This window comes from Myotis nattereri, assembly GCF_964212035.1.
Source record: "Myotis nattereri genome assembly, chromosome: 7".
NCBI classification, from domain to species: Eukaryota; Metazoa; Chordata; class Mammalia; order Chiroptera; family Vespertilionidae; genus Myotis; species Myotis nattereri.
In genome coordinates this window covers 43607207-43620495 of record NC_138082.1, presented here as the reverse complement: position 1 = coordinate 43620495, position 13289 = coordinate 43607207, and the positions used below count along the sequence as shown (strand labels likewise).

The 13289-nt window shown below is 38.2% G+C and overlaps 1 protein-coding gene across 1 annotated transcript in view; it reads right to left on the bottom strand.

Moving 5' to 3' along the window:
- Positions 1–13289, bottom strand: part of CHN1 (chimerin 1) — a 157778-nt gene that overhangs the window by 76471 nt on the left and 68018 nt on the right. The window contains exon 7 of the mRNA XM_081095623.1: positions 331–619. Coding sequence (XP_080951749.1) covers positions 331–619 — 289 coding nt within the window. The remainder of the gene's footprint in view (positions 1–330; positions 620–13289) is intronic.

Genomic DNA, 13289 nt, shown 5'->3' with positions numbered 1-13289 from the left:
AAAAAGTAATCAATCTCTTATGTAATATAGTCATCTTTTCTTGACCATAAGTTATGCTTCTGAACAAAACCCCTGAACCTTTTTACTAGGAAATATTTTTGAAACTGTGAAACTGATAAAATAGGAAATAAACAGAAGTACAAAAATACACCTAAAATATTTTAAATAAGAATTAGATATATGGAAAGTTCAGGACCGCTGAAACTAGACATTAAGGAAAACACATATCCTTTCAAAGCACTAGGAGCAGTCGATCTCTGCTGGCAGTAATGACTTTTTTATAAGGACCCCAAAGAGAAGAAGATAAAGTGTGGTTTCATGGTAGCTTACCCTTTTTTCTGACACCCCATCCTGGCCTGTAGAATCTTTATCATCATGTGTCTCTTTCAGGACTGGCATATGTTTTTGGTATGCTGGCTCTCTGTTTAAGGTTGTGTATCCTATGTGCTCATATATTGGGTTTATCGTCATCTTGGCAATGTATTCTGCTGCCTTGGTTTCAATATAGAGAGTAATCAATCCATCAGTCACCAGATCGTGGATGGACTCAAAGCGCTTCTCCCCAACAAAGTGCTTTCCATCGTAGTAGAGCCTGAAGTTTCTGGTTTGACTTCCAAATCTGCCTCAATGAAATGGGAAAGATGTTTTTAAGAAAAGTAACCACGTAAATTCTTTCTGAAAGAAAACAACACTATTCGCCTGTGTGGCTTTGTTTGTTCAATAAGCTATGGCTAATCTCTATGAATCATCTGGAATATAGAAAATTAAACGTTTGAACACAAAGAGTGAATTCCCAATGACTAGGGATAACTAACCGAAAACATGCCCACCCTAGAAGGAAAAATTTGTTCTTATTTTTTAAGTCACTTCAGTATGCTTACAGGAAAAATGGGAAAATAAACCTCCTATCCTATTCGAACACACTCGACATTCAATTGGTCAACTCCATCATACATGAAATTTCTATAGTAACATGTTCTCTTTAAGTTGATCAATAAAAATATTCAATGTACTATAGACACCAGCATTAATGTCTTTTGATGGGAAAGCTCCATTCAGAGCTCACCTGAGCATGATACCAGCCTTCATTTAAAGTAGAAGTGATTACAGAACCTATGTCACACAGTGGGCAGGGTGACAACAGAAACATACTTTTGCTATTCCTAGCCAAAGGTCATTGACTTGCTCCTCCCTTTTACAAAGTCATTTTTCTGTGTCTGCTTGCTGAGTCTGGGCAAGAAATGTCTGCAACAGCTGGTAGCTATTAAATGAAAATGAGACATTTTCATAAACACTGCCTTTATAATTATTCAAAGTGTATGTATACATTTTGGGACACCCTATATATGGCAAATAAGTAAAAAACGATTGGACTCTAGAAATTCTGTTCTCACTCCTGAGTTGTGTTGTGATTACATATTTTAAAATCAGGAGGAGAATGGCTTAGTTTTATGATAATTTCAGTATTTTGCTCCCTGCAGCAAACCTCAGAAATGGATCCAAGTTGGCATGACTAACACCAGTGTCCTTGCAAGACAAAGGCAAGAATGTGCACTGACTTTAATGAAAGCTGACGCCAAAAGGCACCAAGACTACCATCATGTTCTCCCAACGATAGCCCTGAGTGAACATAATTAAAAACTAAACAAATCATAGAGAATACATTTAATTTCGCTGTTAAAAATACACAGAACAGAGGTGAACTAAAGTACTAAAATCACACCCTGTTTGATACTAAAATAAAGTATTTAAATAGAACTACAAACCTATGCAAAATATTATTCTAGTATAGGTTGGGTTTCAGAAGGACAGGTGTTAGAAACTTAAGATTTTCCTTTTAATATGTCCTTTAAAAATTTAACAAAATCATTATTTATAACGTCCTGAGGTATCTGTTTCTGTAGTTCAAACTAGACTTTAATAATTATTCAATCTAAAACCCAACATTCTATCCAGGCTGGTCCTTTCTCTAAAATAAAATTTATTCACTTTTTGGTTCTTAAGATGCAATTAAATTTGATTCACACTCGTATAATGAACAACATAAACTGATGAAAAAGGACAGATCCAGAGATAGAGAGGCATCTATCGGACTGTCGGGCCTCGGAAGGAAGGTAGGGGAGGGTGGGGGTAAGGGGGAGAGATCAACCAAAGGACTTATATGCAAGCATATAGGCCTAACCAATGGACATGGACAACAAGGGGGTGAGGGCATGAGTGAGGGGGTAGGGGAGTAACGTGGGGATAAGGACACATATGTAATAACTTAATAAAAAAATTTTTAAAAATTTTAAAAAATTTGATTCACACTCAAGTGAATGATCCATATATTCTACTTTCCCTTTCTCCATTTTCCTCTAATGTTAAAAATTATTTCTCCCAAGTAAATTTTCATTATAATGTAAGTCTAAAATTTAGAAGGTAAATTTCTACACCGAAGTTAAATATAAAAGATTTTTTTCAGTTTAATATGCTGCTTTATTATTTCCTCTTTGTCAATGTATATTATGTTATTGAGAAATCAATATGGAAAGCCACGATATTAGCTTTTATAAGTTCTTATAACAGTAAACACAACATTGTTTAATGCAAAATCCCTTCATATTTCAGATCATTTTATTCCTACAGGGGCTTATGATTTTCAATGGGCATTTCCACAAGTGGGTACAGCACTTTAAAGACTATCCAAGCAATGGCAGAGGCGTTTATCACTCAATTGTCTTCTGAATTCTGAGAGGTCTGGGGGCACAGGGCAGAGGGAAGCTGGCCTCACCTGGGTTGGAATGGGTAGACTGCAGGAGGAGAAGTCTGGGTGACTTCCTGATGCTTGACAAGGGGACTATTTCTAATCCATCCAAGAAGAGGATTTCCTGTCTACCTCTAGTCAGTGGTTCTCAACCTTCGGGCCCTTTTAATACAGTTCCTCATGCTGTGACCCAACCATAAAATTATTTTTGTTGCTACTTCATAACTGTAATGTTGCTACTGTTATGAATCGTAATGTAAATATCTGATATGCAGGATGGTCTTAGGCGACCCCCATGAAAGGGTCGTTAGACGGCCAAAGGAGTCGCGACCCTCAGGTTGAGAACCGCTGCCTAGATTATTGGGTGAAAAAGTCTAAGAAGTCTGACTTTTCTCTTTCTCACAGTGACTTCAAGAGACCCCATGCACGATTCCCAATTCCTCCTCAGCCCACATTAGAGCTCTTGACTTTCAGATCAATCAAACTTCCAATCTTAAGGGAGCTGATCAGATAACTAAAATAACTTAAAATATAGGTTGATTAAAACTTAACTTCAAAGGACAAAAATATGAATGTCCATTTTAAAATTATGATTTTTTAAAAGAAAAATTGTATTAATTTTACTAAAGGGACTACACACTTTCTTTTGTCTACTCTGCACTGCACTCTCTCTCACTTTGGAAGTTACATAAAGATCAGCACCACGGTGGAGACAAATAAGGACTCCTCCCCTTCCCTGATCTGAAAGTCATGACAGAAAATCTTTGAGTGAGGAGGTGATGGCTGTGTCTATTCTACAAAAGAGAGCCATAAAAAAGATGCCCAATCTAAAGGCAAAGAAAGAATCCTTCCTTACAGAAGTTTAACACTCACAGATTGTAATTTACTCAACAGACACTTAAGACACCAGGAACGATATTAAATATTAGTTAGTTCATAATAAAGTTTCTATTTCCTTGATCATCTCAATGGGAAATAGATAAACAAAAACAAGTTAATACAAGGATAAGATGAGATGCCGAATTTTTAAAAGTTAATGTTTGGATTGATTTCTAAAAAGTAATTTAAAAAATGTATATAATTTTATTCTTATATAGAAAAGTTATTTCTACACAGTGATTCATAAAACCATGTGAAACCAATATCTCCGTCACACTGTGAAAATCAAGAAACTCACTGCTTAATAAGATCTCTTAATAAGCGCGTGCACACACCTAAGCTTACATAAGATCTGAAAGCTGCTGCTTATGTCCAAATGCAAAAGCACCCTTGCAGTCCTGAAATAGGGTTTGGCCAAGGGCAAGCAATTCCTGGGGTTTAGTAGAAAACCTTGGGCTTTGGCATCAGACAGATTAAAGTTAAATCTTGGACCTGTCACTTCTTAGCTGGGTGATTTGGGGAAAATCATTTTTCAGATTCTGCAGCTTGAAAATAGGAATAACATATCACTCTACCCCTGTGGTTGTGAGGATTGCATAAGAATGTTTAAGTCAAAGCCAAGTATATAGTATGTTCAATGAATGGCGATCCCCTTTCTCCTCCTCTGTTGGCTTAGGCCACTGCAGAGAGTGACAGAATGAGTTACCAAACAATAGAGTAAAACAAAAAAGATGCTTAGTGAATATGCACTGAAGGGGGTCCAATAAATAGCTGGTAACACTGGTTGTATAGGAACATGTCTGCACTGATTGATTTTATAGTAAAATAAAAAAAAGGCAAGAGCTCTTTGCAAATTTTTCTGGGTGTCCCTGAATAAGTGTATATTACGTGGTTAAACAGAGCGGACTACAATACAGTGCAAAGGGGAGGAGGAGAGAAGCGAGGAGAACCCTGCCAGTGTGCCTGGGGAGTTAGGTCTCTGAATTTAAAGGAGAAAGGTCAGTAAATATACTTATATTGAAAGTGGGACATGTTAAATGGTCTAGTGACAATGCTGAACTCTAGATTACAGAGCACTGATTTGTAAAAATGAGAAAGCTAAACCACTTTCTCTCCACTTTTATAGGGAAATTTTCTTTTCATTTTTCTTATACTTATTATCTGCCTCTGCCCTTGCTTTTAAATAGCTGTTTATTCTTTGGTGAACGTGTTTGAAACTGTGCAGGCCAACTCTGACCCAGATAAAGGTCAACAAGATGTACCATCTCCATATGGTACTACAGTTAAACAGAAAAAAAAGAGAGAGAGAGATTGGGATAATCTGCTCTGAACTGCTGCTGTTGGACATAATTACCACTTTCAAGAAAGAATGTCTTTTCTCCAGAGTTCTGGGTCTTGGTTTTCATGTTTTAAAGAACTGTTTAATGCTGTGCCCAGTTGCATTCAGATGAATTTCAAAATACATAATTCTAACATCCAGCTTTAAAAAGTGAACAAAACCCTTAATACCATCCTTTCTACTTTTTAGCAAGTAAATCATATTCATAAAAAATTTGTGGGAAAATTTTCATGGGAGATATCTGTAATACTATCAACAATAAAAATTTGCTCTAGAGGTACAAAGTGAAGGAAATATGTATAAAGAATAACCTTTGGGATTATACTTTACTTTTTCTAAAACCAAGAATTAGTTCTGATTTGGGCCAAAGTATTTGGAAGTATCTCTTCAAAGGAAAGTTCCAAGCTAACAGATGTTTTATGTTAACAAACAGAAAACAAAACATATACAACACACTTGTCTAAGTTAACAATAAAATGTTAGAACTATTTCCAGAAACCAACCTACAAACAATTCTATTTATAATATATATTTGTGTATTGTTTATCAGAGTCAAAGAAACTGATCTAATAGTGAAATACAAATATCTTATAAATTCACCTAATCATAAGCATACCCTCAGAAGGAAGGTTAAAACTGAGACAAGATGGGAACGAGGGAGAGATTAATTGGGGAAATTATATGCATACATGCACAGCCCTTGGACGTAGAGGGGAGGGTGCGGGGTGGAGGGGTCAATGGGGAGAAAAAAACAAAGGGGACATCTGTAATATTTTCAACAATAAAGGTAAACTTTTAAAAAACTGAGACAAGAATATGATGAGGCATTCACTTAAACACTAAGAAAGGCTAAGGAAGAGAGAACATAGCAATACACAATTTTTAAATACTTTTTATATCTAAACCTGTTATTAGGATACTTTTATCTATACTGCTATATAATTTTGGATGGTAAAGTGGGCAAAAGTATTAAAATATGTGAACCCATGACAAGAGTCTCTTGGTGGGATAAATCATCCCAGGAAAGAAACAAACCCATGTGCCTACCTAAACCTCCATCTGGTACCAGGAGGCTCTGGCACTGATACAGAAGGATTGGCTGAAGGTCTGTTGAAGAAGCAGTTAGATATTTCCCCACCCTCCCCGTGCCGCCCCGTCCCCACTCTGGTGGAAGACTTCGTTCTGTTTTCTATGTAAGCTAAAACAAGAAGAGCTGAGTGGAGGAACACGGGAAAGAGCTGAAGGCAGACGTACAATACTGAAAACGAAGTGAAAGTTTTAAATGCTAAAGACTGAGACCTCAATCTTTCTCCCCCCCAGGTTCTCAGAAGGCCTGTATTTTCCTGATAAGAGAGTGAAAGGCTTGAGAATGGAGACATCACATTATTCTTGGCAGGCTTCTCTCAAGCTCTCAGAACTGCTGGTCAGCTGTTTAGTGCCAAATGAATTTAAATATGAGCCATTAGCCAAGGACCACTTGACATCTAAGAAGAATCTCCCGCATGAAGGACAAAGAGAAAGAAAGAAAGCTAAAGGAAACAAACCATGCAAGGAGATGAGAAACCTTTAATTAACAGCATGCTCACCAGAACAGAAGTAGAATGTTTCCCATATCTATTCTTAAGGATTTAGCAAGAAACATTAGGATGGTGTAAAAAAAGACATACATATAGAATACATAGAAAAATAATTAGAAAAAAGAAAACATGTCATAAGTAAAAATCTTAAAAGAAAAATAAAGTTGAGAAAATACTGAAGAAGAGAAAAAAGACAAAAAGATGAAAAATAAGATAATCAATCCAGGTGGTCCAACATTTAAATAGGAATTCTGGAAAGAGAAAATAGCAGGATAAGAAACCAATGAGGTAATTAAAGAAATTACTAAAAACACTAGCTTATACAGTAAACAAAAATATACCCACACCAAGAGGGTAAGCGTGAAAAGGTGCACAATCAGTAGTCCAGTAAATGCAAGTTAAATCCTCAGAATGGCAACATTTAACGAGTCTAACAATACCAAGCAGTAGCAAGAGAAAGAAGATCTAATGTAATCAACACCCAGTGTATTGCTTCACAGCAAGGTTTTATATTATCTAGTAAAGTTGAATAAATGCATACCCGTGACCCAGCAATCCTGGGTAATATCCCAGACAGTATGAGTGCTTATGCACACTAGGATACACACACACACAGAGCAAGCAGCAATGTTCAAAACCTAGAAATCACACAAATTCCCAGTTTAAAAAAATGTGGTATACATACTATGCTAGTTAATTTTATATGTGAACTTGGAGGGTGTTTCAGATGACATTAACATTTAAATCAGTGAACTCTGGGTCAAGCTGATGCTCTCCCTAATTGGGTGGACCTCATCCAGTCCATTCAAGGGCTAAATAAAACAAAAAGACTGACCTCACTGAGCAAGAGGGAATTATCCAGGACTTTGGACTTTATATGCACCACTGGCTCTTCTGGGTCTTGAGTCTACCAGCTCACACTACAGATTTGGACTTGCCAGACTCCACAATCATGTGGTCCAATTCCTTATAATAAATCCCTTTCAAGATGTGTGTGTGTGTGTGTGTGTGCGCATGTATCATACTATTGGTTCTGCTTCTCTAGAGAACCCTAATACAATGAAATACTATACAGCAAGGAAATACATACAGCAAGGAAAACATATATTCAACAACATGGATTAATTTTTTTAATATATTTTCTTATTGATTTTTTACAGAGAGAAAGGGAGAAGTATAGAGAGTTAGAAACATCAATGAGAGAGAAACATTGATTCAGCTGCCTCCTGAACACTCCCTACTGGGAATGTGCCCGCAACCAAAGTACATGCCCTGGACTGCAATGGAACCTGGGACCCTTCAGTCCGCAGGCTGACGCTCTCCACTGAGCCAAACCGGTTAGGGCAGCACGGATGAATTTTTAAAATGTTGGAGAAAAAAGAACAAAACACAAAAGAATATATACAGTGTCATTCAAATATATAAAGTATAAAGGCAGGCAAAATCTAACAGCATTATATATGAATGTATATATGTAAGACTATAAAGAAAACATTTAAAAGATAATTATAACATGAGTAGAGTGGTGAACAATAATGTGGAAAGTAGAGATAGTGATAAGAAAGGGAAATGGGAAATTTCTAACTATTATTATATCTTGATGTAGTATGCATTATATTGTTTACATATATTTAAATGTAATACATTTAAAAATGTACATGTTTTATATACTTTTCTCTATGTTTTATTTTACAATAAATCTATTTAAAAAAACACACACAAAGTAAAGAAAGGAGTTTCCAAACAACAGTCAACAGCCTTAGTCTGGAAGAAAATCAATCAGAAACAGAATCCATACAGATGTGTTATACTATGGAACTTAAGAATATACATTTGTTTTTAAATATCCTATATAATAAAAGCCTAATATGCAAACTGTCCCCTCGGGAGTTCAACTGCTCGCGAGGACGTGTGTTAACCACCAGGAGGCAGCGCGGAATGAAGGAAGGCCCCGGCCAGCAGCCAATTCAACAGGTCCCCAAACAAACTTACCAACCCTCTCAGAGCTTCTTCCCCTTCAGCAAACCATTCCTTTACCACCACCCACACAGTCAACCCTACCAAACTTTCACAATTATATGAGATTCTGCAATCTCCCTTTATACTTAAACTTTTATTTACTGCTTGACCTTTCTGAATCTTTGCAAACTGCACCCATTCTGTTTACATACACTGGAGCTTATTCCAAAGAGAGCTTATGACATCCTTTTCCCTCTTGAAAACTGTTAATGGTTCACTACTGCCTATAAGAACAAGTCCAAACACTCTAGCAAGCCCCGGGCCCTTAAGAATCAGTTATTAGTTTCACTGTTAAAAGCACTAGAGACTGGCACAGTGCTGGGCACATACTAGGCCCTAAGTAAATGGCTGTTGAATAGATTAGTAAAGACTTCATTAATACTTTCCTCTAAGTTGGCCAGCTAAATATAACAATAAAAAGTACTCTAAAAAACTACATGTGAGTAATAAAATCCCCAAAATTGAGCAGATTACTAGACTTTTGTTGGGTGTAATTTTTAAAAGCAATAATTATGATATAGTATTTGTCACATGCAGAGCTGTAAAGCTCTTCGTGTGATGAACTGTATAGCATGAAACTGCTTTTTATAATTACGATTGGCAGTAAATGAAAAACAACTTTTCTAATATAGTGAATCAATTACAGTAACTTCTGCTATCCTCTGTTTTCATTAAATCAGAGAAACAATATTAAGTATTATGCCCAGTCAATAAGTAAATATATGTTTAGTTATAAAAAGTATTGTAAACACATTACAATCTTCGCAAAACCAGGTTAGGTCCAGAGACGATCAATTTATTTGTATAATTAACAGATGTGCTTATTTAAGAGTTGGTGGTCAGCCCCACTGAAAGCTTATTAAAATCTTATTTTTATGAGTCTACTGCTTAAAGATAAAAAGCCACTAAAGTCTACAAAAGCATGGAGCTATATATGTGTGTGAGTCCTTGCAGAGTTCTGCACATGTATACAAGTGGTGTGTACTACAAAAACAAGTGCATACCTTCATATACGTATTTTCCAGATTGCTATTTAATTCCTTTAAACAACAAAATGCTTTTATTTAATCATTTCTGTATAAACTACACAATTCTCAGAATCATATACAAACTACAATTTCAACCTGAAGATTCAGGTTCATTATCATGAATATACTACTACTAAAATTTTAGTGTCTGAATACAGAACTATCCCAGAGGTTGCTACAGGCTTTGAGTTGTCTCTCCCTGATCTACATTGTCCCCAATTATTGAACTCAGAGTTCTTGAATCTAACTATATTACTAAAATCAACTTCTAATTTGCTACTTTCAAAGTCAAGATTCAGAACATTCCCAACACCCCCCAAAGTAGCCTCATGTCCTTTTACACCCTATTCTTACACCCTATTCTTCTGCCCCTTGTCCTAGCCAACAACTTCTTATTACTGTAATTTTCTACTATTTTATGTAAATGGAATTCCACAGCATATATTCCTTTGTGATTAGTTGTCTTGGTTTCTAATATAAAGACTTACTTTAAACTAATAGATACTGTTCTCATCAGATTTTAAATACAACCAGACCAGGATTTCAAGGTTTGGAAAGCAATAAACTAATTTTTTTCAGAGAGAGATGGGAAGGGAGAAAGGGATGGAGGGAGGGGGAGAGAGAGAGACTAAGAGAGAAACATCAATTTGTTATTTCATTTATTTATGTATTCATTGGTTGATTCTTGTACGTACCCTGACCAGGAATTGAACCCACAATCTTGGTGTAGCGGGGTGACACTCTAACTAAGCTACCTGGCCAGGGCCTATTTCTAGGGTTATTTTTATGTAGCTTCTTGTCTCTAACAAAGATATTAGGCATCATATATAATCAATCTGTTAGTTGGAAACAAAGAATGATCAGAAAAGCCAGTGTTGTCATTTGTTGGCTAATAAGTAAAAAGCTTATAATATATCTGTGTGTGTTCATCTTAATAATTCTATTTAATATTTTTGAGTCATTCAGAAAGTGCTGGAAATAGATTTGACTCCAGGACTGTCTGTCTGATTGCAAAGCCATGTTCTGAACTACAACCGTATGTACTTATTTATATTTAAAACCACAGGGCCAAAAAAGTCATTAAAAGCCCAATAATTGGGTTATATATCTTTTAGAGCAACACAACAAAGGAATCAAAAATATCTGTCCACTTAAGAGATCCTTAGATAAGAGCAATAAATATAATGGGGAAAATGGCTTCTTTTAGTTCCTTATTTATGGAAAGGACTATATCATAGGGAAGTATTCTAAATCTGACAAGTATCTAATGCAATTTTATTAAATAAGCCCAATATATGTCAAGCACTGCATGAGGTTCAAGGAAACTAAGATAAGACTTAATTCCTACCCTGGAATACCTCAATTCATTTGTAAAGACAGGCAGCCATGTAAATAGAGTATTACTGATACTTTGTTCCTAGGCATACTCAGGGAATATGTGGACATCTTTTCAGAAAATAAATTAATAACCATATGATCAGTACAGGCATAAATCTATTCAGTAGAGAACCAAGTATAATCTTGAAGAGGAAGTACCATCCCTGAAAATAAAAATGCCTAACTTGTGGATAGATTTCTTAGCAAGCTTTAAAATCTGGCAGAAAACATCTATTCCAACCCTTAGGAAAAATTCTGAAAGACCTAGCAAGAGGAGATAATCTGTAGCTTGCAGAATGACCACCACTGAAAGCAGAAGCAGAGCCAAAAGCTAACACAATTATCTGAAAGGAGCAGATGGGCATCAGGAGGAGGGAGGAACACTCCCTCAGAACAATGACAAGACCATAGGGCAACTATTTTAACTTGAGGATAACATGAGATATTCATAAGAGACCTGTTCCAGCGGTTCTCAACCTGTGGGTCGCGAACAATGAAAATACATCCTGCATATCAGATATTTACATGACGATTCATAACAGTAGCAAAATTACAGTTATGAAGTAGCAACGAAAATAATTTTATGATTGGGGGTCACCACAACATGAGGAACTGTATTAAAGGGTCGCAGCATTAGGAAGGTTGAGAACCACTGTCTGACTCAGGGTACACCGGACAATTTAAGGAGGGGTGGGAGGGAGGATAAACCAGAGGAAATAGTCAGTATATTTGATAAGGGTCATGTGTATAAAAAATATACAAGAGACAGAGGAATAGAAAGTCCCAGTCCCTGTTCCTCTTAAAGACACTGAATTAGCAATAATATATGAACCAAAATTCTATATGAGATCTTAGGAAACCATTTAAGAAATCGTAGTACCCCAGGAAAGCACAAAGCCCAGAACAACTATACTGGAACAGGAGAGAAGAGCTGTTTTATTTTATCCATGACTAGAGGCCCAGTGCACAAAAATTTGTGCACTCGGGGGGGGGGGGGTCCCTCAGCCCGGCTTGTGCCCTCTCACAGTCTGGGACCCCTCAGAGGATGTCCACCTGCTGGCTTAGGCCTGCTCCCTGGGGAACTGGGCCTAACCTGGCAGTCAAACATCCCTCTGGCAGCCCAGGAGCCCTCGGGGGATGTCCACTTGCCAGCGGGGACCAGGCCTAAGCTGCAGTCAGAGGCTCCCACCACCACTGCTGTGCTGGCAGCCAGCAGCCTGGCTTGTGGCTGAGCAGAGCTCCTCCTATGGGAGCACACTGACCACCAGGGGGCAGCTCCTGCATTGAGCACCTGCCCCCTGGTGATAAGTGTGTGTCATAGTGACCAGTCATTCCCAGTCCTTCTGCTGTTAGGGTCAATTTGCATATTACCCTTTTATTATATGCCTGATGCATGGGTGGGGCTTGGCTGGTTTGCCCTGAAGGGTGTCCCAGATCAGGGTGGGGGTCCCGCTGGGGTGCCTGGCCAGCCTGGGTGAGGGGCTGATGGCTGTTTGCAGGCTGGCCACAGCCCTTTCAGGGTGGGGGGTCCCCTGGGGTGCCTGGCCAACCTGGGTGAGGGGCTGATGGCTGTTTGCAGGTTGGCCAAGACCCCCAGCAGGGACCCTCACCCCATGAGGGTGTGGCCAGCTTGGGTGAGGGGCTGATGGCTGTTTGCAGGCTGACCTTGGCCCCCAGCCACCCAAGCTCCCAGTGGAGGCTGGCTGGAAGCAGGTATCTGGGATTTATTTGTCTTCTATAATTGAAACTTTGTTGTCTTTAGTGGAGGCCAGAGCTGGCCAGGACAACCAAGCCTCCTGCTTGCTCCAGCTCCGTGGCTGCCAGCCACCATCTTAGTTGGGTTAATTTGCATATAGTCACTCTATATGCAAACATAGATTGGCTGGTAGTCATGGCTTGGGGTGTAGGGAAGTTACAGTCAATCTTTTATTAGATTAGATTGCCCCTTCCTCAGTCAATATAATTCGGCTTGGTTTGTGGCTTCTCTCTGGGTATTGGCGGGAGGAGCAGGGAGAACAGTGGAACATGTGTCTAACATTCTGGCTTTTCGGAGGGCTGCCCAAAGGACTGGTTACCATCCTGCCTAATTTAGAGTTCTAATGGAACTGGCAGTTTGGGTGATGGGGTATGCTGAAAGCAAGGGAAAGCAGGGGCAGCTTGCAGCAGCATCAGAGAGCCTATGGTGCCCCAGAAAAACGTTGGCTTGATTTGGTGCAATCAGGTCTATTAATCAGAATAAGGGAGGGAGAAGAGTGGGACATGTGCCCAGATTTTCAGAAAGCTGCCCAGGGGACTGGTATCTGTCTTGCTTGATCTGGGGAGCT